At 62.6% G+C, this 24,496-nt stretch overlaps 1 protein-coding gene across 1 annotated transcript; it reads right to left on the bottom strand.

The window, feature by feature from the left end:
* Positions 1–19,163: 19,163 nt before the first annotated feature.
* LOC138370804 (uncharacterized) lies at positions 19,164–22,244 on the bottom strand. Its single transcript, XM_069335408.1, has one exon. It carries the CDS (start codon positions 22,242–22,244, stop codon positions 19,164–19,166), a length of 3,081 nt encoding a protein of 1,026 aa, XP_069191509.1.
* Between the last annotated feature and the right edge of the window lie 2,252 nt (positions 22,245–24,496).

Here is a 24,496-nt window from a genome sequence, read left to right as displayed (position 1 = left end):
CTGGCTGCTGTCCCCAGGACGCAACACAACCTGCTCACTAACTCCTGGCTGCTGTCCCCCGGACGCAACACAACCTGCTGACTAACTCCTGGCTGCTGTCCCCAGGACGCAACACAACCTGCTGACTAACTCCTGGCTGCTGTCCCCAGGACGCAACACAACCTGCTCACTAACTCCTGGCTGCTGTCCCCAGGACGCAACACAACCTGCTCACTAACTCCTGGCAGCTGTCCCCAGGACGCAACACAACCTGCTGACTAACTCCTGGCTGCTGTCCCCAGGACGCAACACAACCTGCTGACTAACTCCTGGCTGCTGTCCCCAGGACGCAACACAACCTGCTCACTAACTCCTGGCTGCTGTCCCCAGGACGCAACACAACCTGCTCACTAACTCCTGGCTGCTGTCCCCAGGACGCAATACAACCTGCTGACTAACTCCTGGCTGCTGTCCCCAGGACGCAACACAACCTGCTCACTAACTCCTGGCTGCTGTCCCCAGGACGCAACACAACCTGCTCACTAACTCCTGGCTGCTGTCCCCAGGACGCAACACAACCTGCTCACTAACTCCTGGCTGCTGTCCCCAGGACGCAACACAACCTGCTCACTACCTCCTGGCTGCTGTCCCCAGGACGCAACACAACCTGCTGACTAACTCCTGGCTGCTGTCCCCAGGACGCAACACAACCTGCTGACTAACTCCTGGCTGCTGTCCCCAGGACGCAACACAGCCTGCTGACAACCTCCTGGCTGCTGTCCCCAGGACGCAACACAACCTGCTGACTACCTCCTGGCTGCTGTCCCCAGGACGCAACACAACCTGCTGACTAACTCCTGGCTGCTGTCCCCAGGACGCAACACAACCTGCTGACTACCTCCTGGCTGCTGTCCTCAGGACGCAACACAACCTGCTGACTACCTCCTGGCTGCTGTCCCCAGGACGCAACACAACCTGCTGACTAACTCCTGGCTGCTGTCCCCAGGACGCAACACAACCTGCTCACTAACTCCTGGCTGCTGTCCCCAGGACGCAACACAACCTGCTGACTAACTCCTGGCTGCTGTCCCCAGGACGCAACACAACCTGCTCACTACCTCCTGGCAGCTGTCCCCAGGACGCAACACAACCTGCTCACTACCTCCTGGCTGCTGTCCCCAGGACGCAACACAACCTGCTGACTAACTCCTGGCTGCTGTCCCCAGGACGCAACACAACCTGCTGACTAACTCCTGGCTGCTGTCCCCAGGACGCAACACAACCTGCTCAATACCTCCTGGCTGCTGTCCCCTGGACGCAACACACCTGCTCACTACCTCCTGGCTGCTGTCCCCAGGACGCAACACAACCTGCTCACTACCTCCTGGCTGCTGTCCCCAGGACGCAACACAACCTGCTCACTACCTCCTGGCTGCTGTCCCCAGGACGCAACACAACCTGCTGACTAACTCCTGGCTGCTGTCCCCAGGACGCAACACAACCTGCTCACTAACTCCTGGCTGCTGTCCCCAGGACGCAACACAACCTGCTCACTAACTCCTGGCTGCTGTCCCCAGGACGCAACACAACCTGCTGACTACCTCCTGGCTGCTGTCCCCAGGACGCAACACAACCTGCTCACTACCTCCTGGCTGCTGTCCCCAGGACGCAACACAACCTGCTGACTACCTCCTGGCTGCTGTCCCCAGGACGCAACACAACCTGCTCACTACCTCCTGGCTGCTGTCCCCAGGACGCAACACAACCTGCTCACTAACTCCTGGCTGCTGTCCCCAGGACGCAACACAACCTGCTCACTAACTCCTGGCTGCTGTCCCCAGGACGCAACACAACCTGCTCACTACCTCCTGGCTGCTGTCCCCAGGACGCAACACAACCTGCTGACTAACTCCTGGCTGCTGTCCTCAGGACGCAACACAACCTGCTCACTACCTCCTGGCTGCTGTCCCCAGGACGCAACACAACCTGCTGACTACCTCCTGGCTGCTGTCCCCAGGACGCAACACAACCTGCTCACTAACTCCTGGCTGCTGTCCCCAGGACGCAACACAACCTGCTGACTACCTCCTGGCAGCTGTCCCCAGGACGCAACACAACCTGCTCACTAACTCCTGGCTGCTGTCCCCAGGACGCAACACAACCTGCTGACTAACTCCTGGCTGCTGTCCCCAGGACGCAACACAACCTGCTGACTAACTCCTGGCTGCTGTCCTCAGGACGCAACACAACCTGCTCACTACCTCCTGGCTGCTGTCCCCAGGACGCAACACAACCTGCTGACTACCTCCTGGCTGCTGTCCCCAGGACGCAACACAACCTGCTCACTAACTCCTGGCTGCTGTCCCCAGGACGCAACACAACCTGCTGACTACCTCCTGGCAGCTGTCCCCAGGACGCAACACAACCTGCTCACTAACTCCTGGCTGCTGTCCCCAGGACGCAACACAACCTGCTGACTAACTCCTGGCTGCTGTCCCCAGGACGCAACACAACCTGCTGACTAACTCCTGGCTGCTGTCCCCAGGACGCAACACAACCTGCTCACTAACTCCTGGCTGCTGTCCCCAGGACGCAACACAACCTGCTGACTAACTCCTGGCTGCTGTCCCCAGGACGCAACACAACCTGCTCACTACCTCCTGGCTGCTGTCCCCAGGACGCAACACAACCTGCTGACTACCTCCTGGCTGCTGTCCCCAGGACGCAACACAACCTGCTCACTACCTCCTGGCTGCTGTCCCCAGGACGCAACACAACCTGCTCACTAACTCCTGGCTGCTGTCCCCAGGACGCAACACAACCTGCTCACTAACTCCTGGCTGCTGTCCCCAGGACGCAACACAACCTGCTCACTACCTCCTGGCTGTTGTCCCCAGGACGCAACACAACCTGCTGACTAACTCCTGGCTGCTGTCCTCAGGACGCAACACAACCTGCTCACTACCTCCTGGCTGCTGTCCCCAGGACGCAACACAACCTGCTGACTACCTCCTGGCTGCTGTCCCCAGGACGCAACACAACCTGCTCACTAACTCCTGGCTGCTGTCCCCAGGACGCAACACAACCTGCTGACTACCTCCTGGCAGCTGTCCCCAGGACGCAACACAACCTGCTCACTAACTCCTGGCTGCTGTCCCCAGGACGCAACACAACCTGCTCACTAACTCCTGGCTGCTGTCCCCAGGACGCAACACAACCTGCTCACTAACTCCTGGCTGCTGTCCCCAGGACGCAACACAACCTGCTCACTAACTCCTGGCTGCTGTCCCCAGGACGCAACACAACCTGCTCACTAATTCCTGGCTGCTGTCCCCAGGACGCAACACAACCTGCTCACTAACTCCTGGCTGCTGTCCCCTGGACGCAACACAACCTGCTCACTAACTCCTGGCTGCTGTCCCCAGGACGCAACACAACCTGCTGACTACCTCCTGGCTGCTGTCCCCAGGACGCAACACAACCTGCTCACTACTGGCAGCTGTCCCCAGGACGCAACACACCTGCTCACTAACTCCTGGCAGCTGTCCCCAGGACGCAACACACCTGCTCACTACCTCCTGGCTGCTGTCCCCAGGACGCAACACACCTGCTCACTAACTCCTGGCAGCTGTCCCCAGGACGCAACACACCTGCTCACTACCTCCTGGCTGCTGTCCCCTGGACGCAACACAACCTGCTGACTAACTCCTGGCTGCTGTCCCCAGGACGCAACACAACCTGCTCACTAACTCCTGGCTGCTGTCCCCAGGACGCAACACAACCTGCTCACTAACTCCTGGCTGCTGTCCCCAGGACGCAACACAACCTGCTCACTAACTCCTGGCTGCTGTCCCCTGGACGCAACACAACCTGCTCACTAACTCCTGGCAGCTGTCCCCAGGACGCAACACACCTGCTCACTACCTCCTGGCTGCTGTCCCCAGGACGCAACACACCTGCTCACTACCTCCTGGCTGCTGTCCCCTGGACGCAACACAACCTGCTGACTAACTCCTGGCTGCTGTCCCCAGGACGCAACACAACCTGCTCACTAACTCCTGGCTGCTGTCCCCAGGACGCAACACAACCTGTTCACTAACTCCTGGCTGCTGTCCCCAGGACGCAACACAACCTGCTCACTAACTCCTGGCTGCTGTCCCCAGGACGCAACACAACCTGCTCACTAACTCCTGGCTTCTGTCCCCAGGACGCAACACAACCTGCTGACTACCTCCTGGCTGCTGTCCCCGGGACGCAACACACCTGCTCACTACCTCCTGGCTGCTGTCCCCGGGACGCAACACACCTGCTCACTACCTCCTGGCTGCTGTCCCCAGGACGCAACACAACCTGCTGACTACCTCCTGGCTGCTGTCCCCGGGACGCAACACACCTGCTCACTACCTCCTGGCTGCTGTCCCCAGGACGCAACACAACCTGCTCACTACCTCCTGGCTGCTGTCCCCAGGACGCAACACACCTGCTCACTACCTCCTGGCTGCTGTCCCCAGGACGCAACACAACCTGCTGACTACCTCCTGGCTGCTGTCCCCAGGACGCAACACACCTGCTCACTACCTCCTGGCTGCTGTCCCCAGGACGCAACACACCTGCTCACTACCTCCTGGCTGCTGTCCCCAGGACGCAACACACCTGCTCACTACCTCCTGGCTGCTGTCCCCAGGACGCAACACACCTGCTCACTACCTCCTGGCTGCTGTCCCCAGGACGCAACACACCTGCTCACTACCTCCTGGCTGCTGTCCCCAGGACGCAACACACCTGCTCACTACCTCCTGGCTGCTGTCCCCAGGACGCAACACACCTGCTCACTACCTCCTGGCTGCACAATTTACTGCTAGGTGAACAGAGGCATTTTTTTTAGATATATACAAGAGTTATTACATTAGGGAGCCGGTCGGCCGAGCGGACAGCACGCTGGACTTGTGATCCTGTGGTCCTGGGTTCGATCCCAGGCGCCAGCGAGAAACAATGGGCAATGAGTTTCAATGAGTTTCAAACAATGAGTTTCTGTCACCCTATGCCCCTGTTACCTAGCAGTAAAATAGGTACCTGGGTGTTAGTCAGCTGTCACGGGCTGCTTCCTGGGGGTGGAGGTCTGGTCGAGGACCGGACCACGGGGACACTAAAAGCCCCGAAATCATCTCAAGATAACCTCAAGATTCTTGTACAGCCACTAGTACGCGTAGCGTTTCGGGCAGGTCCCTGGAATACGATCCCCTGCGGCGAAGAATCGTTGTTACAACCAAGTACACATTTTACTGTTGCGTTAAACAGAGGCTACAGTTAAGGATTTGCGCCCAGTAAATCCTCCCCGGCCAGGATACGAACCCATGACATAGCGCTCGCGGAACACCAGGCGAGTGTCTTACCACTACACCACGGAGACGTAAATTTGCAGGACCCATTAGAAAATAGCAAATGCGCCCCACCATTTTTGTTCAAGCCGGGAATCGAACTTTTGTTATTCAAATATTATTGGAGTTCTTTGATCTTCATATCTGGGTAATACTGTTCCATTTTGTGTGTGTTGCTCTCATAGTATTGTCCAAGGAGCTTGTGTTGACTATTATCTTGGACAGTACTGAACAGTTCCCCTTAGATCAGTGCTGGTAAGTGACCCCTTGCCTCCATTACTTCTCATATTCGTCCATTGTATTAGTGAACCATCAGTTGTTTATCCTCGTGGTTGTACTCACCTATTTGTGCTTGCGGGGGTTGAGCTTTGGCTCTTTCGTCCCGCCTCTCAACTGTCAATCAACTGGTGTAATCGTGGTTGTGACTTGTTTGTGACTAATCAACAATCGTGGTTGTGACTTGTTTAGTGTGTACGGTAGTTAGTGAAGCGGACAATTAGATATGTGAGAGACTGAACCATCGTTGATGTCTGCTTACTACAGAGCTTACAGTCTCTCGGTTCATAAATATATTTATACCCAAAATATATTGTATTCCATGTATAAATAATACATTAGGCTTGTGTTAACCAATCTATGCCACATTTTTTAGCCCCAAATTAAACATGAAAACCGAGAGTTGTAAATCAGCTCCACTTACCCATAATGGGGCCATGAATACCTTCCTAAGGTAAGAAAGGCCGCGTGGGGGTGAACCCCTCTTATATCAGTACCATATTATTAACTGTGTTTGTGTATGTTGTGGCGTCTGGCGGCGTTGTAGCGTCTGGCGGGGTTGTGGCGTCTGGCGGCGTTGTAGCGTCTGGCGGGGTTGTGGCGTCTGGCGGGGTTGTGGTGTCTGGCGGGGTTGTGGGGTCTGGCGGGGTTGTGGCGTCTGGCGGGGTTGTGGCGTCTGGCGGGGTTGTGGTGTCTGGCGGGGTTGTGGTGTCTGGCGGGGTTGTGGGGTCTGGCGGGGTTGTGGCGTCTGGCGGGGTTGTGGCGTCTGGCGGGGTTGTGGTGTCTGGCGGGGTTGTGGCGTCTAGCGGGGTTGTGGCGTCTGGCGGGGTTGTGGTGTCTGGCGGGGTTGTGGCGTCTGGCGGGGTTGTGGCGTCTGGCGGGGTTGTGGCGTCTGGCGGGGTTGTGGTGTCTGGCGGGGTTGTGGCGTCTGGCGGGGTTGTGGTGTCTGGCGGGGTTGTGGTGTCTGGCGGGGTTGTGGTGTCTGGCGGGGTTGTGGTGTCTGGCGGGGTTGTGGTGTCTGGCAGGGTTGTGGTGTCTGGCGGGGTTGTGGTGTCTGGCGGGGTTGTGGCGTCTAGCGGGGTTGTGGCGTCTGGCGGGGTTGTGGCGTCTGGCGGGGTTGTGGCGTCTGGCGGGGTTGTGGTGTCTGGCGGGGTTGTGGCGTCTGGCGGGGTTGTGGCGTCTGGCGGGGTTGTGGCGTCTGGCGGGGTTGTGGTGTCTGGCGGGGTTGTGGTGTCTAGCGAGGTTGTGGCGTCTGACAGGGTTGTGGCATCTGGCGGGGTTGTGGTGTCTGGCGGGGTTGTGGTGTCTGGCGGGGTTGTGGTGTCTGGCGGGGTTGTGGTGTCTGGCGGGGTTGTGGTGTCTGGCGGGGTTGTGGTGTCTGGCGGGGTTGTGGTGTCTGGCGGGGTTGTGGTGTCTGGCGGGGTTGTGGTGTCTGGCGTGGTTGTGGTGTCTGGCGGGGTTGTGGTGTCTGGCGGGGTTGTGGTGTCTGGCGGGGTTGTGGCGTCTAGCGAGGTTGTGGCGTCTGACAGGGTTGTGGCGTCTGGCGGGGTTGTGGTGTCTGGCAGGGTTGTGGTGTCTGGCGGGGTTGTGGTGTCTGGCGGGGTTGTGGTGTCTGGCGGGGTTGTGGTGTCTGGCGGGGTTGTGGCGTCTAGCGGGGTTGTGGCGTCCGACAGGGTTGTGGCGTCTGGCAGGGTTGTGGTGTCTGGCAGGGTTGTGGTGTCTGGCGGGGTTGTGGTGTCTGGCAGGGTTGTGGTGACTGGCGGGGTTGTGGTGTCTGGCGGGGTTGTGGTGTCTGGCGGGGTTGTGGTGTCTGGCGGGGTTGTGGCGTCTAGCGGGGTTGTGGCGTCTGACAGGGTTGTGGCGTCTGGCGGGGTTGTGGTGTCTGGCAGGGTTGTGGTGTCTGGCGGGGTTGTGGTGTCTGGCGGGGTTGTGGCGTCTAGCGCGGTTGTGGCGTCTGGCGGAGTTGTGGTGTCTGGCGGGGTTGTGGCGCCTGGCGGGGTTGTGGCGTCTGGCGGGGTTGTGGTGTCTGGCGGGTTTGTGGCGTCTGGCGGGTTTGTGGCGTCTGTCGGGGTTGTGGCTTCTGGCGGGGTTGTGGTGTCTGGCGGGTTTGTGGCATCTGGCGGGGTTGTGGCATCTGGCGGGGTTGTGGCGTCTGGCGAGGTTGTGGCGTCTGGCGGGGTTGTGGCGTCTGGCGGGGTTGGGACGTCTGGCGGGGTTGTGGCGCCTGGCGAGGATGAGGCGTCTGGCGGAGTTAGGGACTCTGTCGAAGTTGTGACGTCTAGCGGGGTTGTGGCGTCTGGCGGGGTTGTGGCTTCTAGCGGGGGTTGTGGCGTCTAGCGGGGTTGGGGCGTCTAGCGGGGTTGTGGCGTCTGGCGGGGTTGTGGCGTCTGGCGGGGTTGTAGCGACTGGCGGGGTTGTGGCGACGGGCGGGGTTGTGGTGTCTGGCGAGGTTGTGGGGTCTGGCGAGGTAGTGGCGTCTGGCGGGGTTGAGGTGTCTGGCGGGGTTGTGGTGTCTGGCGGGGTTGTGGCGTCTGGCGGGGTTGTGGAGTCTGGCGAGGTTGTGGGGTCTGGAGGGGTTGTGGCGTCTGGGGGGTTGTGGCGTCTGGCGGGGTTGTGGCGTCTGGCGGGGTTTTGACGTCCGGGTGGGGTTGTGGCGACTGGCGGGGTTGTGGCGACTGGCGGGGTAGTGGTGTCTGGCGAGGTTGTGGGGTCTATCGAGGTAGTGGCGTCTGGCGGGGTTGTGGTGTCTGGCGGGGTTATGGCGTCTGGCTAGGTTGTGGCGTCTGGCGGGGTTGTGGTGTCTGGCAAGGTTGTGGGGTCTGGAGGGGTTGTGGCGTCTGGGGGGGTTGTGGCGTCTGGCGGGGTTGGGGCGTCTGGAGGGTTGTAGCGTCTGGTGGGGTTGTGATGTCTGGCTAGGTTGTGGCGTCTGACGCGGTTGTGGTGTCGCGTGGTTGAGGCGTCTGGCGGGGTTGGGGTTTCTGGCGGGGTTGTGGCATCTGGTGGGGTTATGGCGTCTGGCGAGGTTGTGGCCTCTGGCGAAGTTATGGCGTCTAGCGGGATTGTGGCGTCTGGCGGGGTTGTGGCGTTTAGCGGGGTTGTGGCGTCTAGCGGGGTTGGGGCGTCTAGCGGGGTTGTGGCGTCTGGCGGGGTTGTGGTGTCTGGCGAGGTTGTGGCATCTGGCGGGGTTGGGGCATCTGGCAGGGTTGTGGCGTCTGCCGAGTTGTGGGATCTGGCAGGGTTGTTGCGTCTGGCGGGGTTGTAGCGTCTGGAAGGGTTGGGACGTCTGGCAGGGTTCTGGGGTCTGGCGGGGTTGAGGCGTCTAGCGGGGTTGTGGTGTCTGGCGGTGTTTGGGCGTCTGGCGGGGTTGGAGCTCTGGCTGGGTTGTGGCGTCTGGTGGAGTAGTGGTGTCTGGCGGGGTTGTGGCGACTGTCGGGGTTGTGGCGCCTAGCGGGGTTGTGGTGTCTGGCAGGATTGTGGCGTCTGGCGGGGTATTGGCGTCTGGCGGGCTTGGGACGTCTAGCGGGGTTTTGGGTTCTGGCGGGGTTCTGGCGTCTGGCGGGGTTGTAGCGTCTGGCGGGGTTGTGGCGCGTGGTGGGGTTGCGGCGTCTGGCGGGGTTTTGGCGTGTGGCGGGGTTTTGGCGTGTGGCGGGGTTGTGGCGTCTGACGGGGTTGTGGCGTCTGACGGGGTTGTGGCGTCTGACGAGGTTGCGCCGTCTGGCGGGGTTGTGGCGTCTGGCGGGGTTGTGGTGTCTGGCGGGGTTGGGGCGTCTGGCGGGGTTGTGGTGTCTGGCGGGGTTGTGGCGTCTAGCGAGGTTGTGGCGTCTGACAGGGTTGTGGCGTCTGGCGGGGTTGTGGTGTCTGGCAAGGTTGTGGTGTCTGACGGGGTTGTGGTGTCTGGCAGGGTTGTGGTGTCTGGCAGGGTTGTGGTGTCTGGCGGGGTTGTGGTGTCTGACTAGGTTGAGGTGTCTGGCGGGGTTGAGGTGTCTGGCGGGGTTGTGGGGCCTGGCGGGGTTGTGATGTCTGGCGGGGTTGTGGCGTCTGACAGGGTTGTGGCGTCTGGCGGGGTTGTGGTGTCTGGCGAGATTGTGGTGTCTGGCGGGGTTGTGGTGTCTGGCAAGGTTGTGGTGTCTGGCGGGGTTGTGGTGACTGGCGGGGTTGTGGCGTCTGACAGGGTTGTGGCGTCTGGCGGGGTTGTGGGGTCGAGCGGGGTTGTGGCGTCTGGCGGGGTTGTGGGGTCTGGCGGGGTTGTGGTGTCTTGCGGGTTTATGGCGTCTGGCGGGGTTGTGGTGTCTGGCGGGGTTGTGGTGTCTGGCGAGGTTGTGTTGTCTGGCAGGGTTGTGGCGTCTGGCGGGGTTGTGGGGTCTGGCGGGGTTGTGGGGTCTGGCGGGGTTGTGGTGTCTGGCGGGGTTGTGGCGACTGACAGGGTTGTGGCGTCTGGCGGGGTTGTGGGGTCTGGCGGGGTTGTGGAGTCTGGCGAGGTTGTGGTGTCTGGCGGGGTTGTGAGGTCTTACGGGGTTGGGGCGTCTGGCGGGGTTGGGGCTTCTGGCGAGGTTGGGGCGTCTAGAGGGGTTTTTAGGTCTGGCGGGGTTGTGGCGTCTGGCGGGGTTGTGGCGTCTGGCGGGGTTGTGGCATCTGGCGGGGTAGTGGCATCTGGCGGGGTTGTGGCGTCTGGCGGGGTTGTGGCGTCTGGCGGGGTTGGGGCGTCTGGCGGGGTTGGGGCGTCTGGCAAGGTTGTGGCGCCTGGCGGGGTTGTGGCGTCTGGCGGGGTTGTGGGGTCTGGCGGGGTTGTGGTCTCTGGCGGGGTTGTGGTGTCTTGCGGGGTTGTGGTGCCTCGCGGGGTTGTGGTGTCTAGCGGGGTTGTGGTGTCTGGCGGGGTTGTGGTGTCTGGCGGGGTTGTGGTGTCTGGCGGGGTTGTGGTGTCTGGCGGGGTTGTGGTGTCTGGCGGGGTTGTGGTGTCTGGCGGGGTTGTGGTGTCTGGCGGGGTTGTGGTGTCTGGCGGGGTTGTGGCGTCTGACAGGGTTGTGGCGTCTGGCGGGGTTGTAAGGTCTAGCGGGGTTGTGGTGTCTGGCGGGGTTGTGGTGTCTGGCGGGGTTGTGGTGTCTGGCGGGGTTGTGGTGTCTGGCGGGGTTATGGCGTCTGACAGGGTTATGGCGTCTGGCGGGGTTGTGGTCTCTGGCGGGGTTGTGGTGTCTGGCGGGGATGTGGTGTCTGGCGGGGTTTTGGTGTCTGGCGGGGTTGTGGTGTCTGGCAGGGTTGTGGCGTCTGGCGGGGTTGTGGTGTCTGGCGGGGTTGTGGTGTCTGGCGGGGTTGTGGAGTCTGGCGAGGTTGTGGTGTCTGGCGGGGTTGTGGTGTCTGGCGGGGTTGTGGGGTCTGGCGGGGTTGTGGTGTCTGGCGAGGTTGTGGTGTCTGGCAGGGTTGTGGCGTAATACGGGGTTGTGGGGTCTGGCGGGGTTGTGGTGTCTGGCGGGGTTGTGGCGTCTGACAGAGTTGTGGCGTCTGGCGGGGTTGTGGGGTCTGGCAGGGTTGTGGAGTCTGGCGGGGTTGTGGGGTCTGGCAGGGTTGTGGAGTCTGGCGAGGTTGTGGTGTCTGGCGGGGTTGTGACGTCTGGCGGGGTTGGGGCGTCTGACGGGGTTGGGACTTCTGGCGAGGTTTGGGCGTCTGGAGGGGTTTTTGGGTCTAGCGGGGTTGTGGCGTCTGGCGAGGTTTTGGCGTCTAGCGGGGTTATGGCGTCTGGCAGGGTTGGGGCGTCTGGCGGGGTTGGGACGTCTGGCGGGGTTGGGACGTCTGGCGGGGTTGTGGCGTCTGGCGGGGTTGTGGTGTCTGGCGAGGATGTGGCGTCTGGCGGAGTTAGGGCCTCTGGCGGGGTTGTGGCCTCAGGCGGGGTTGTGGCGTCTGCCGGGGTTGTGGCGTCTAGCGGGGTTGGGACGTCTGGCGGGGTTGTGGCATCTGGCGGGGTTGTGGCATCTGGCGGGGTTCTGGCGTCTGGCGGGGTTGGGACGTCTGGCGGGGTTGGGACGTCTGGCGGGGTTGTGGCGTCTGGCGGGGTTGTGGCGTCCGGCGGGGTTGTGGCGTCTGGCAGGGTTGTGGCGTCTGGCGGGGTTGTGGCGACTGGCGGGGTTGAGACGTCTGGCGGGGTTATGGTGTCTGGCGGGTTGTGGTGTCTGGCGGGGTTGAAGCGTCTGGCGGGGTTGGGGCTCTGGCAGGGTTGTGGGGACTGGCGGGCTTGAGACGTCTGGCGAGGTTGTGGCGTCTTTCGGGGTTGTGGCATCTGTCGGGGTTGTGGCGTCTGGCGGAGTTGTGGCGTCTGGCGGAGTTGTGGCGTCTGGCGGAGTTGTGGCGTCTGGCGGGGTTGGGGCGTCTGGCGGGGTTGTGGTGTCTGGGGGGATTGTGGCGACTGGCGGGGTTGTGGCGACTGGCGGGGTTGTGGTGTCTGGCGAGGTTGTGGGGTCTGGCGAGGTAGTGGCGTCTGGCGGGGTTGTGGTGTCTGGCGGGGTTGTGGCGTCTCGCGGGGTTGTGGCGTCTGGCGGGGTTGTGGTGTCTGGCGAGGTTGTGGGGTCTGGAGGGGTTGTGGCGTCTGGTGGGTTGTGGCGTCTGGCGGGGTTGTGGCGTCTGGCGGGGTTGTGGCGACTGGCGGGGTTGTGGCGACTGGCGGGGTTGTGGTGTCTGGCGAGGTTGTGGGGTCTGGCGAGGTAGTGGCGTCTGGCGGGGTTGTGGTGTCTGGCGGGGTTGTGGCGTCTGGCGGGGTTGTGGTGTCTGGCGAGCTTGTGGGGTCTGGAGGGGTTGTGGCGTCTGGGGGGTTGTGGCGTCTGGCGGGGTTGTAGCGTCTGGCGGGGTTGTGGTGTCTGGCGGGGTTGTGGCGTCTGGCAGGGTTGGGGCGTCTGGCGGGGTTGTGGTGTCTGGCGGGATTGTGGCGTCTGGCGGGGTTGTAGCGTCTGGCGGGGTTGTGGTGTCTGGCGAGCTTGTGGGGTCTGGAGGGGTTGTGGCGTCTGGGGGGTTGTGGCGTCTGGCGGGGGTTGTAGCGTCTGGCGGGGTTTTGGCGTCCGGGTGGGGTTGTGGCGACTGGCGGGGTTGTGGCGACTGGCGGGGTTGTGGTGTCTGGCTAGGTTGTGGGGTCTGGCGAGGTAGTGGCCTCTGGCGGGGTTGTGGCGTCAGGAGGGGGTTGTGGCGTCTGGCGGGGTTGTGGCGTCTAGCGGGGCTGGGACGTCTGGCGGGGTTGTGGCGTCTGGCGGGGTTGTGGCATCTGGCGGGGTTGTGGCGTCTGGCGGGGTTGGGACGTCTGGCGGGGTTGGGACGTCTGGCGGGGTTGTGGCGTCTGGCGGGGTTGTGGCGTCTGGCGGGGTTGTGGCGACTGGCGAAGTTGAGACGTCTGGCAGGGTTATGGTGTCTGGCGGGTTGTGGAGTCTGGCGGGGTTGAAGCGTCTGGTGGGGTTGTGGCGTCTGGCTTGGTTGGGGCTCTGGCAGGGTTGTGGGGACTGGTGAGCTTGAGACGTCTGGCGGGGTTGTGGCGTCTTTCGGGGTTGTGGCATCTGTCGGGGTTGTGGCGTCTGGCGGGGTTGAAACGTCTGGCAGGGTTGTGGCGTCTGGCGGAGTTGTGGCGTCTGGCGGGGTTGGGTTGCCTGGCGGGGTTGTGTTGTCTGGGGAAATTGTGGCGACTGACGGGGTTGGGGCGTCTGGCGGGGTTGTGGTGTCTGGCGGGATTGTGGCGTCTGGCGGGGTTGTAGCGTCTGGCGGGGTTGTGGTGTCTGGCGGGGTTGTGGTGTCTGGCGGGGTTGGGGCGTCTGGCGGGGTTGTGGTGTCTGGGGGATGTGGCGTCTGCCGAGGTTGGGGCGTCTGGCGGGGTTGTGGCGTCTGGCGGGTTTGTGGTGACTGGCGGGTTTGTGGTGTCTGGCGGGGTTGAAGCGTCTGGTGAGGTTGTGGCGTCTGGCGGGATTGGGGCTCTGGAAGGGTTGTGGGGACTGGCGGGGTTGAGATGTCTGGCGGGGTTGTGGCGTCTTTCGGGGTTGTGGCATCTTTCGGGGTTGTGGCATCTGTCGGGGTTGTGGCGTCTGGCGGAGTGTTGGCGTCTGTCGAGGTGGTGGCGTCTGGCGGGGTTGGGGCGCCTGGCGGGGTTGTGGTGTCTGGGGGGATTGTGGCGTCTGGCGGGGTTGGGGCGTCTGGCGGGGTTGGGGCGTCTGGCGGGGTTGTGGTGTCTGGGGTGATTGTGGCGTCTGGCGGGGTTGGGGCGTCTGGCGAGGTTGAGGTGTCTAGGGGGTTGTGGCGTCTGCCGAGGCTGGGGCGTCTGGCGGGGTTGTGGTGTCTGGCGGGATTGTGGCGTCTGGCGGGATTGTGGCGTCTGGCGGGGTTGTGGCGTCTGGCGGGGTTGTGGTGTCTTGCGGGATTGTGGCGTCTGGCGGGGTTGGGGCGTCTGGCGGGGTTGTGGTGTCTGGGGGGTTGTGGCGTCTGCCAAGGTTGGGGCGTCTGGCGGGGTTGTGGCGTCTGGCGAGGTTGTGGCGTCTGGCGGGGTTATGGCGTCTGGCGGGGTTGGGACGTCTGGCGAAGTTGTGGCGCCTGGCGAGGATGAGGCGTCTGGCGGAGTTAGGGCCAATGGCGAAGTTGTGGCGTCTAGCGGGGTTGTGGCGTCTGACGGGGTTGTGGCGTCTAGCGGGGTTGTGGCGTCTAGCGGGGTTGGGGCGTCTAGCGGGGTTGTGGCGTCTGGCGGGGTTGTGGCGTCTGGCGGGGTTGTGGCTACTGGCGGGGTTGTGGCGACTGGCGGGGTTGTGGTATCTGGCGAGGTTGTGGGGTCTGGCGAGGTAGTGGCGTCTCGCGGGGATGTGGCGTCTGGCGGGGTTGTGGCGTCTGGCTAGGTTGTGGCGTCTGGCGGGGTTGTGGTGTCTGGCGAGGTTGTGGGGTCTGGAGCGGTTGTGGCGTTTGGGAGGGTTGTGGCGTCTGGCGGGGTTGTGGCGTCTGGCGGGGTTTTGGCGTCCGGGTGGGGTTGTGGTGTCTGGCGGGGTTGGGGCGTCTGGCGGGGTTGTGGCGTCTGGCGGGGTTGTGGCGTCTGGCGAGGTTGTGGCGTCTGGCGGTGTTGTGGCGTCTGCGGGGTTGTGGCGTTTGGCGGGGTTGTGGCGTCTGGCGGGGTTGTGGCGTCTGCGGGGTTGTGGCGTTGGGCGGGGTTGTGGCGTCTGGCGGGATTGTGGCGTCTGGCGGGGTTGTGGCGTCTGGTGCGGTTGTGGCGTGTGTCGGGGTTGTGGCGTCTGGCGGGGTTGAGGTGTCTGGCGGGGTTGTGACGTCTGGCGGGGTTGTTGCGTCTGTCGGGGTTGTGGCGTCTCGCGGCGTTGTGGCGAATGGCGGGGTTATGGCGTCTGGCGGGGTTGTGGCGCCTAGCGGGGTTGTGGTGTCTGGCGGGGTTGTGGTGCCTGGCAGGGTTGTGGCCCCAGGCGGGGTTGTGGTGTCTGGCGGGGTTGTGGCGTCTGGCGGGGTTGTGGTGTCTGGTAAGGTTGTGGTATCTGGCGGGGTTGTGGCGTCTGGCGGGATTGTTTCGTCTGGCGGGTTTGTGGTGTCTGGCGGGGTTGTGGTGTTTGGTGGGGTTGTGGGGTCTGGCAGGGTTGTGGCGCCTGGCGAGGTTGTGGCGTCTGGCGGGGTTGTGGTGTCTGGCGGGGTTGTGGCGTCTGGCGGGGTTGTGGTGTTTGGCGGGGTTGTGGTGTCTGGCGGGTTTGTGGCGTTTGGCGGGGTTGGGGCATCTGGCGAGGTTGTGGCTTCTGGCGGGGTTGTGGTGTCTGGCGGGGTTGTGGCATCTGGCGGGGTTGTGGCGTCTGGCGAGGTTGTGGCGTCTGGCGGGGTTGTGGCGTCTGGCGGGGTTGTGGCGTCTGGCGGGGTTGGGACGTCTGGCGGGGTTGTGGCGCCTGGCGAGGATAAGGCGTCTGGCGGAGTTAGGGCCTCTGTCGAAGTTGTGGCGTCTAGCGGGGTTGTGGCGTCTGGCGGGTTTGTGGCGTGTGGCGGGGTTGTGGCGTCTGGCGGGGTTGTGGCGTCTGGCGGGTTTGTGGCGTGTGGCGGGGTTGTTGCGTGTGGCGGGGTTGTGGCGTCTGGCGGGGTTGGGACGTCTGGCGGGGTTGTGGCGCCTGGCGAGGATAATGCGTCTGGCGGAGTTAGGGCCTCTGTCGAAGTTGTGGCGTCTAGCGGGGTTGTGGCGTCTGGCGGGTTTGTGGCGTGTGGCGGGGTTGTGGCGTCTGGCGGGGTTGTGGCGTCTGGCGGGTTTGTGGCGTGTGGCGGGGTTGTTGCGTGTGGCGGGGTTGTGGCGTCTGGCGAGATTGAGGCGTCTGGCGGGGTTGCGGCGTCTGGCGGGGTTGTCGCGTCTGGCGGTGTTGAGTCGTCAGGCAGGGATGTGGCGTCAGGTGGGGTTGTGGCGTCGGGCGGGGTTGTGGCGTCTGTCGGGGTTGTGGCGTGTGACGGGGTATGGACGTCTGGCGGGGTTGGGACGTCTGGCGGGGTTGGGACGTCTGGCAGGGTTGGGACGTCTGGCGGGGTTGTGTTGTCTGGCAGGTATGGGGCCTCTGGCGGGGTTGTGGCGTCTGGCGGGGTTGTGGTGTCTGGCGGGGTTGTGGCGTGTGACGGGGTATGGACGTCTGGCGGGGTTGGGACGTCTGGCGGGGTTGGGACGTCTGGCAGGGTTGGGACGTCTGGCGGGGTTGTGTTGTCTGGCGGGGTTGTGGCGTCTGGCGGGGTTGGGACGCCTGGCGAGGATGTGGTGTACAGCGGGTTTGGTGCGTCTGGCGGGGTTGTGGCGTCTGGCGGGGTTGTGGCGTCTGGCGGGGTTGGGACGTCTGGCGGGGTTGTGGTGTATAGCGGGGTTGTGGCGTCTGGCGGGGTTGTGGCGTCTGGCGGGGTTGTGGCGTCTGGCGGGGTTGTGGCGTCTGGCGGGGTTGTGGCGTCTGGCGGGGTTGTGGCGTCTGGCGGGGTTGTGGTGTCTGGCGGGGTTGGGGCGTCTGGCGGGGTTGTGGTGTCTAGCAGGGTTGTGGTGTCTGGCGGGGTTGTCGTGTCTGGCGGGGTTGTCGTGTCTGGCGGGGTTGTTGTGTCTGGCGGGGTTGTGGCGTCTGGCGGGGTTGTGTCGTCTGGCGGCGTTGTGGTGTCTGGCGGGGTTGTGGCGTCTGGCGGGGTTGTGGCGTCTTGCGGGGTTTGTGGCGTCTGACGGGGTTGGGGCGTCTGGCGGGGTTGGGGCGTCTGGCGGGGTTGGGGCGTCTGGCGGGGTTGTGGCGTCTGGCGGGGTTGGGGCGTCTGGCGGGGTTGGGGCGTCTGGCGGGGTTGGGGCGTCTGGCGGGGTTGGGGCGTCTGGCGGGGTTGGGGCGTCTGGCGGGGTTGTGGCGTCTAGCGGGGTTGTGGCGTCTGGCGGGGTTGTGGCGTCTGGCGGGGTTGTGGTGTCTGGCGGGATTGTGGCGTCTGGCGGGGTTGGGGTGTCTGGCGTGGTTGTGGTGTCTGGCGGGGTTGTGGCGTCTAGCGGAGTTGTGGTGTCTGGCGGGGTTGTGGTGTCTGGCGGGGTTGTGGCGTCTGGTTGGGTTTTGGCGTCTAGCGGGGTTGTGGTGTCTGGCGGGGTTGTGGTGTCTAGCGGGATTGTGGCGTCTGGCGGGGTTGTGATGTTTGGTGGGGTTGGGGCATATGGCGGGGTTGTGGTGTCTGGCGGGGTTGTGGCGCCTGGCGGGGTTGTGGTGTCTGGCGGGATTGTGGCGTCTGGCGGGATTGTGGCGTCTGGCGGGGTTGTGGCGTCTGGCGGGGTTGTGGTGTCTGGCGGGATTGTGGCGTCTGGCGGGGTTGGGGCGTCTGGCGGGGTTGTGGTGTCTGGGGGGTTGTGGCGTCTGCCAAGGTTGGGGCGTCTGGCGGGGTTGTGGCGTCTGGTGAGGTTGTGGCGTCTGGCGGGGTTATGGCGTCTGGCGGGGTTGGGACGTCTGGCGAAGTTGTGGCGCCTGGCGAGGATGAGGCGTCTGGCGGAGTTAGGGCCAATGGCGAAGTTGTGGCGTCTAGCGGGGTTGTGGCGTCTGACGGGGTTGTGGTGTCTAGCGGAGTTGTGGCGTCTAGCGGGATTGGGGCGTCTAGCGGGGTTGTGGCGTCTGGCGGGGTTGTGGCGTCTGGCGGGGTTGTGGCTACTGGCGGGGTTGTGGCGACTGGCGGGGTTGTGGTATCTGGCGAGGTTGTGGGGTCTGGCGAGGTAGTGGCGTCTGGCGGGGATGTGGAGTCTGGCGGGGTTGTGGCGTCTGGCTAGGTTGTGGCGTCTGGCGGGGTTGTGGTGTCTGGCGAGGTTGTGGGGTCTGGAGGGGTTGTGGCGTCTGGGAGGGTTGTGGCGTCTGGCGGGGTTGTGGCGTCTGGCGGGGTTTTGGCGTCCGGGTGGGGTTGTGGTGTCTGGCGGGGTTGGGGCGTCTGGCGGGGTTGTGGCGTCTGGCGGGGTTGTGGCGTCTGGCGAGGTTGTGGCGTCTGGCGGTGTTGTGGCGTCTGCGGGGTTGTGGCGTTTGGCGGGGTTGTGGCGTCTGGCGGGGTTGTGGCGTCTGTGGGGTTGTGGCGTTGGGCGGGGTTGTGGCGTCTGGCGGGGTTGTGGCGTCTGGCGGGGTTGTGGCGTCTGGCGCGGTTGTGGCGTCTGTCGGGGTTGTGGCGTCTGGCGGGGTTGAGATGTCTGGCGGGGTTGTGACGTCTGGCGGGGTTGTGACGTCTGGCGGGGTTGTTGCGTCTGTCGGGGTTGTGGCGTCTGGCGGCGTTGTGGCGAATGGCGGGGTTATGACGTCTGGCGGGGTTGTGGCGCCTAGCGGGGTTGTGGTGTCTGGCGGGGTTGTGGTGCCTGGCAGGGTTGTGGCCCCAGGCGGGGTTGTGGTGTCTTGCGGGGTTGTGGCGTCTGGCGGGGTTGTGGTGTCTGGTAAGGTTGTGGTGTCTGGCGGGGTTGTGGCGTCTGGCGGGATTGTTTCGTCTGGCGGGTTTGTGGTGTCTGGCGGGGTTGTGGTGTTTGGTGGGGTTGTGGGGTCTGGCAGGGTTGTGGCGCCTGGCGAGGGGTTGGCGTCTGGCGGGGTTGTGGTGTCTGGCGGGGTTGTGGCGTCTGGCGGGGTTGTGGTGTTTGGCGGGGTTGTGGTGTCTGGCGGGTTTGTGGCGTTTGGCAGGGTTGGGGCATCTGGCGAGGTTGTGGCTTCTGGCGGGGTTGTGGTGTCTGGCGGGGTTGTGGCATCTGGCGGGGTTGTGGCGTCTGGCGAGGTTGTGGCGTCTGGCGGGGTTGTGGCGTCTGGCGGGGTTGGGACGTCTGGCGGGGTTGTGGCGCCTGGCGAGGATAATGCGTCTGGCGGAGTTAGGGCCTCTGTCGAAGTTGTGGCGTCTAGCGGGGTTGTGGCGTCTGGCGGGTTTGTGGCGTGTGGCGGGGTTGTGGCGTCTGGCGGGGTTGTGGCGTCTGGCGGGTTTGTGGCGTGTGGCGGGGTTGTTGCGTGTGGCGGGGTTGTGGCGTCTGGCGAGATTGAGGCGTCTGGCGGGGTTGCGGCGTCTGGCGGGGTTGTCGCGTCTGGCGGTGTTGAGTCGTCAGGCAGGGATGTGGCGTCAGGTGGGGTTGTGGCGTCTGGCGGGGTTGTGGCGTCTGTCGGGGTTGTGGCGTGTGACGGGGTATGGACGTCTGGCGGGGTTGGGACGTCTGGCGGGGTTGGGACGTCTGGCAGGGTTGGGACGTCTGGCGGGGTTGTGTTGTCTGGCGGGTATGGGGCCTCTGGCGGGGTTGTGGCGTCTGGCGGGGTTGTGGTGTCTGGCGGGGTTGTGGCGTGTGACGGGGTATGGACGTCTGGCGGGGTTGGGACGTCTGGCGGGGTTGGGACGTCTGGCAGGGTTGGGACGTCTGGCGGGGTTGTGTTGTCTGGCGGGGTTGTGGCGTCTGGCGGGGTTGGGACGCCTGGCGAGGATGTGGTGTACAGCGGGTTTGGTGCGTCTGGCGGTTTGGGACTGTGGCGGTGTCTGGGGGCTGTGGCGGTGTCTGGGGGCTGTGGCGGTGTCTGGGGGCTGTGGCGGTGTCTGGGGGCTGTGGCGGTGTCTGGGGACTGTGGCGGTGTCTGGGGTCTGTGGCTGTGTCTGGAAGCTGTGGCGGTGTCTGGGGACTGTGGCGGTGTCTGGGGTCTGTGGCGGTGTCTGGGGGCTGTGGCGGTGTCTGGGGGCGGTGGCGGTGTCTGGGGACTGTGACGGTGTCTGGGGATTGTGGCGGTGTCTGGGGGCTGTGGCAGTGTCTGGGGGCGGTGGCGGTGTCTGGGGACTGTGACGGTGTCTGGGGATTGTGGCGGTGTCTGGGGACTGTGGCGGTGTCTGGGGGCTGTGGCGGTGTCTGGGGGCTATGACGGTGTCTGGGGGCTGTGGCGGTGTCTGGGGGCTGTGGCTGTGTCTGGGGGCTGTGGCGGTGTCTGGGGGCTGTGGCGGTGTCTGGGGGCTGTTGCGGTGTCTGGGAGCTGTTGCGGTGTCTGGGGGCGGTGGCGGTGTCTGGGGGCTGTGGCGGTGTCTGGGGGCTGTGGCGGTGTCTGGGGGCGGTGGCGGTGTCTGGGGACTGTGACGGTGTCTGGGGATTGTGGCGGTGTCTGGGGGCTGTGGCGGTGTCTGGGGACTGTGGCGGTGTCTGGGGGCTGTGGCGGTGTCTGGGGGCTGTGACGGTGTCTGGGGGCTGTGGCGGTGTCTGGGGATTGTGGCGGTGTCTGGGGGCTGTGGCGGTGTCTGGGGGCTGTGACGGTGTCTGGGGGCTGTGGCGGTGTCTGGGGGTTGTGGCGGTGTCTGGGGGCTGTGGCGGTGTCTGGGGGCTGTGGCGGTGTCTGGGGGCTGTTGCGGTGTCTGGGGGCGGTGGCGGTGTCTGGGGGCGGTGGCGGTGTCTGGGGCTGTGGCGGTGTCTGGGGGCTGTGGCGGTGTCTGGGGGCGGTGACGGTGTCTGGGGGCTGTGTCGGTGTCTGGGGGCTGTGGCGGTGTCTGGGGGCTGTGGCGGTGTCTGGGGGCGGTGGCGGTGTCTGGGGGCTGTGGCGGTGTCTGGAGGCGGTGACGGTGTCTGGGGGCTGTGGCGGTGTCTGGGGGCTGTGGCGGTGTCTGGAGGTTGTGGCGGTGTCTGGGGGCTGTGGCGGTGTCTGGGGGTTGTGGCGGTGTCTGGGGGCTGTGGCGGTGTCTGGGGGCTGTGGCAGTGTCTGGGGGCTGTGGCGGTGTCTGGGGGCTGTGGCGGTGTCTGGGGGTTGTGGCGGTGTCTGGGGGCTGTGGCGGTGTCTGAGGCTGTGGCGGTGTCTGGGGACTGTGGCGGTGTCTGGGGGCTGTGGCGGTGTCTGGGGGCTGTGGCGGTGTCTGGGGGCTATGGCGGTGTCTGGGGGTTGTGGCGGTGTCTGGGGGCTGTGGCGGTGTCTGAGGCTGTGGCGGTGTCTGGGGACTGTGGCGGTGTCTGGGGGCTGTGGCGGTGTATGGGGGTTGTGGCGGTGTCTGGGGGCTGTGGCGGTGTCTAGAGCTGCGGCGGTGTCTGGGGTCTGTGGCGGTGTCTGGGGGCTGTGGCGGTGTCTGGGGACTGTGGCGGTGTCTGGGGACTGTGGCGGTGTCTGGGGTCTGTGGCGGTGTCTGGGGACTGTGGCGGTGTCTGGGGACTGTGGCGGTGTCTGGGGACTGTGGCGGTGTCTGGGGACTGTGGCGGTGTCTGGGGACTGTGGCGGTGTCTGGGGACTGTGGCGGTGTCTGGGGGCTGTGGCGGTGTCTGGGGACTGTGGCGGTGTCTGGGGACTGTGGCGGTGTCTGGGGACTGTGGCGGTGTCTGGGGGCTGTGGCGGTGTCTGGGGACTGTGGCGGTGTCTGGGGACTGTGGCGGTGTCTGGGGACTGTGGCGGTGTCTGGGGGCTGTGGCGGTGTCTGGGGACTGTGGCGGTGTCTGGGGACTGTGGCGGTGTCTGGGGACTGTGGCGGTGTCTGGGGACTGTGGCGGTGTCTGGGGACTGTGGCGGTGTCTGGGGATTGTGGCGGTGTCTGGGGACTGTGGCGGTGTCTGGGGACTGTGGCGGTGTCTGGGGGCTGTGGCGGTGTCTGGGGGCTGTGGCGGTGTCTGGGGACTGTGGCGGTGTCTGGGGGCTGTGGCGGTGTCTGGGGACTGTGGCGGTGTCTGGGGGCTGTGGCGGTGTCTGGGGACTGTGGCGGTGTCTGGAGACTGTGGCGGTGTCTGGGGACTGTGGCGGTGTCTGGGGGCTGTGGCGGTGTCTGGGGACTGTGGCGGTGTCTGGGGACTGTGGCGGTGTCTGGGGATTGTGGCGGTGTCTGGGGACTGTGGCGGTGTCTGGGGATTGTGGCGGTGTCTGGGGACTGTGGCGGTGTCTGGGGATTGTGGCGGTGTCTGGGGACTGTGGCGGTGTCTGGGGACTGTGGCGGTGTCTGGGGGCTGTGGCGGTGTCTGGGGGCTGTGGCGGTGTCTGGGGACTGTGGCGGTGTCTGGGGGCTGTGGCTGTGTCCCCTAAGAGTAAAAAGTTTCAGTGACAAGTCTGGCAGTGAATAATACCAGCAAAGTGTGGGCGTGTTGGTGAGCCTTCCGTCACTGTCGCCCGCATCGTCTCTCCTGTTCCCGTGTGGCCACTTTTTTGACGTTATAACTCTTGATATACTCTTTGTCCTGTGTTTAGTGTAATCTACTCTCAAGTGCATGTACAAGCTTGCTTAAGAGTACCTCCACTCGAATATATGCAGCGGCAAGAGAGAGTCACTTCGGGGCTCCACAAGTGTCAACAAAGACTTAATGACTGAAGGACTAGACCCACACTTGTGACGCATTCTCCCGACACACTCAAAGCTCGAACTGCACTTCTTGGATCGAAGGCGAGAAAGATCTCTCCCACCCACACATGGAAGACACTGGAAGGTCAGGTTCCAAACCTGCACAATAAAGTGTCATAGTACTGGTGCGTGAGGTATGGTAGGAAGTGCACAATGTCAGGGCGCGATAAACACATTTAGAGAACACAGTGTAAACATTAGAGGCCCACCACTTCCCCACCCTCCTGACAGCACACGTAAGAAATGTTGCTGGAAGAGCAATGGAAGCTTTCAAGAACTGGACACGTTTCCTGCTGGGGTTACCGCATCTGCCTGGCTGTGATGGCCATGTGGGTCTTCGCCCTATGAACATAAATTGCCTCACAGACCAGTCACTCATCGGGAACGCTGGACATGACAAGAGCAGGGAATTGTAGAACTCCCGAAATCATCAGGTGAATAACAGATATAACAGGTGGACTACCCCCCACAGCTGAGCCACATGACTGGTGAACCACCCCCCCACACCTGTGTCACATATGACTGGTGAACCACCCCCCCCCCACACCTGTGTCACATATGACTGGTGAGCCTGTCAAAAGTGATGAAATGGTCAAAAGATTGGCAGATGCAGTTTAATGCTGACAAATGTAAGGTTTTGAGGTTCGTAATAATGATAGAGTTACAAGACACGAGTTAGGTGGTGTTGAGATTGCTAAAGGGATCTGGGAGTTATGATTTGTAAGAATTTAAAACCCAAAAAATTAATGCAGAAATGTTCTTAATAAGGCAAATAGGACACTGGGATTTATTAATCGAAGCGTTAGTAACCAGACACCTGGTGGTGTTCTTCAGCTATATCTTGCTCTGGTTTGGCGCCATTTAGATTTGGTCGCTCAAAGATTTGGTCAAAACGACCATCTTTTGAAAATGTCGTGGCAGAGTCGATTAAGGCGCGTCTATGATCATCCCGGACGTAGGTTTGAGCCCTCATCACGGACCTTGCGGATTTGTTCATTTGATATATCACTCTATTGTTATTTGTGTATAAGAAAGGGGATATTAATAGGGTATTAAAAGTATCAACACAAAACAGAACACGAAACAATGGGTATAAATTGGATAAGTTTAGATTTAGGAAAGACCTGGGTAAATACTGGTTCAGTAACAGAGTTGTTGATCTGTGGAATCAATTACCGCGTAACGTGGAGGAGATGGGGTCCCTTCCCTGGAAACACAAACCGTAACTGTCTCTATTTGCTGCTTGTTACAACTTGTAATAATGTTGTTACATCTTGGCTTAACGTGTTTATGACGTATTAGAACGTTGTTACAACTTGCTATGTTGGTTGTTATAACTGGTTAGGAGGTGTTAAAACTTGTTCGAACGTTGTACCAACGTCGTAGTTTCGGTGTGTGTTTGGCGGGTTAATTGTTTCAAGCGTGGGTTGAACATGTATATGAGTGGGATTTTGGGGTTATAAATAGGAGCTGCCTCGTATGGTCCAATAGGCCTTCTGCAGTTACCTTCATTCTTATGATCTTATGACTTATGACAGGATGCATTCTAAGAACATAAGTGAATCAGTCATAACTAATAGTGAGTCAATCTTTCTTCATATGACAGGTTTCTAATTTGCGAGATAACTTTGTCATCTTACGCTGGGCGCATTCTGGTGAATTTATATCCATTCTATAGTTCGGCGACCAAAACTGAACTGCATAATCTAAATGGGGCCTAACCAGAGCAAGATATAGCTGAAGAACAGCACCAGGTGTCTTGTTACTAACGCTTCGATAAATAAATCCCAGTGTCCTCTTTGCTTTATTACGAACATTTATACATTGATTTGTGGGTTTTAAATTCTTACTAATCATAACTCCCAGATCCCTTTCGCAATCTCAACACCATCTAGCTCGTATCTTGTAACTCTGTCATCATTATCTATCTTGAGATGATTTCGGGGCTTAGCATCCCCGCGGCCCTGTCCTCGAGCAGGCCTCCGACGAAATCCATCTAGCCTCAAAACCTTACATTTGTCAGCATTAAACTGCATCTGCCAATATTTTGACCATTTCAAAAACCTATTTAGACCGTCTTGAAGTGATAGTGAGCCTTTTTCTGTGTTTATTACTCTCCCGAT

Source organism: Procambarus clarkii, chromosome 33 (genome assembly GCF_040958095.1).
Source record: "Procambarus clarkii isolate CNS0578487 chromosome 33, FALCON_Pclarkii_2.0, whole genome shotgun sequence".
NCBI lineage: Eukaryota > Metazoa > Arthropoda > Malacostraca > Decapoda > Cambaridae > Procambarus > Procambarus clarkii.
Note: the sequence above shows the minus strand (reverse complement) of the source record. Positions and strands in the feature narration are given on the sequence as shown.

Coding starts and splice junctions, on each gene's coding strand:
- LOC138370804 (XM_069335408.1), bottom strand. CDS start 22,244: ATGCACTTGAGAGTAGATTACACTAAACACAGGACAAAGAGTATATCA.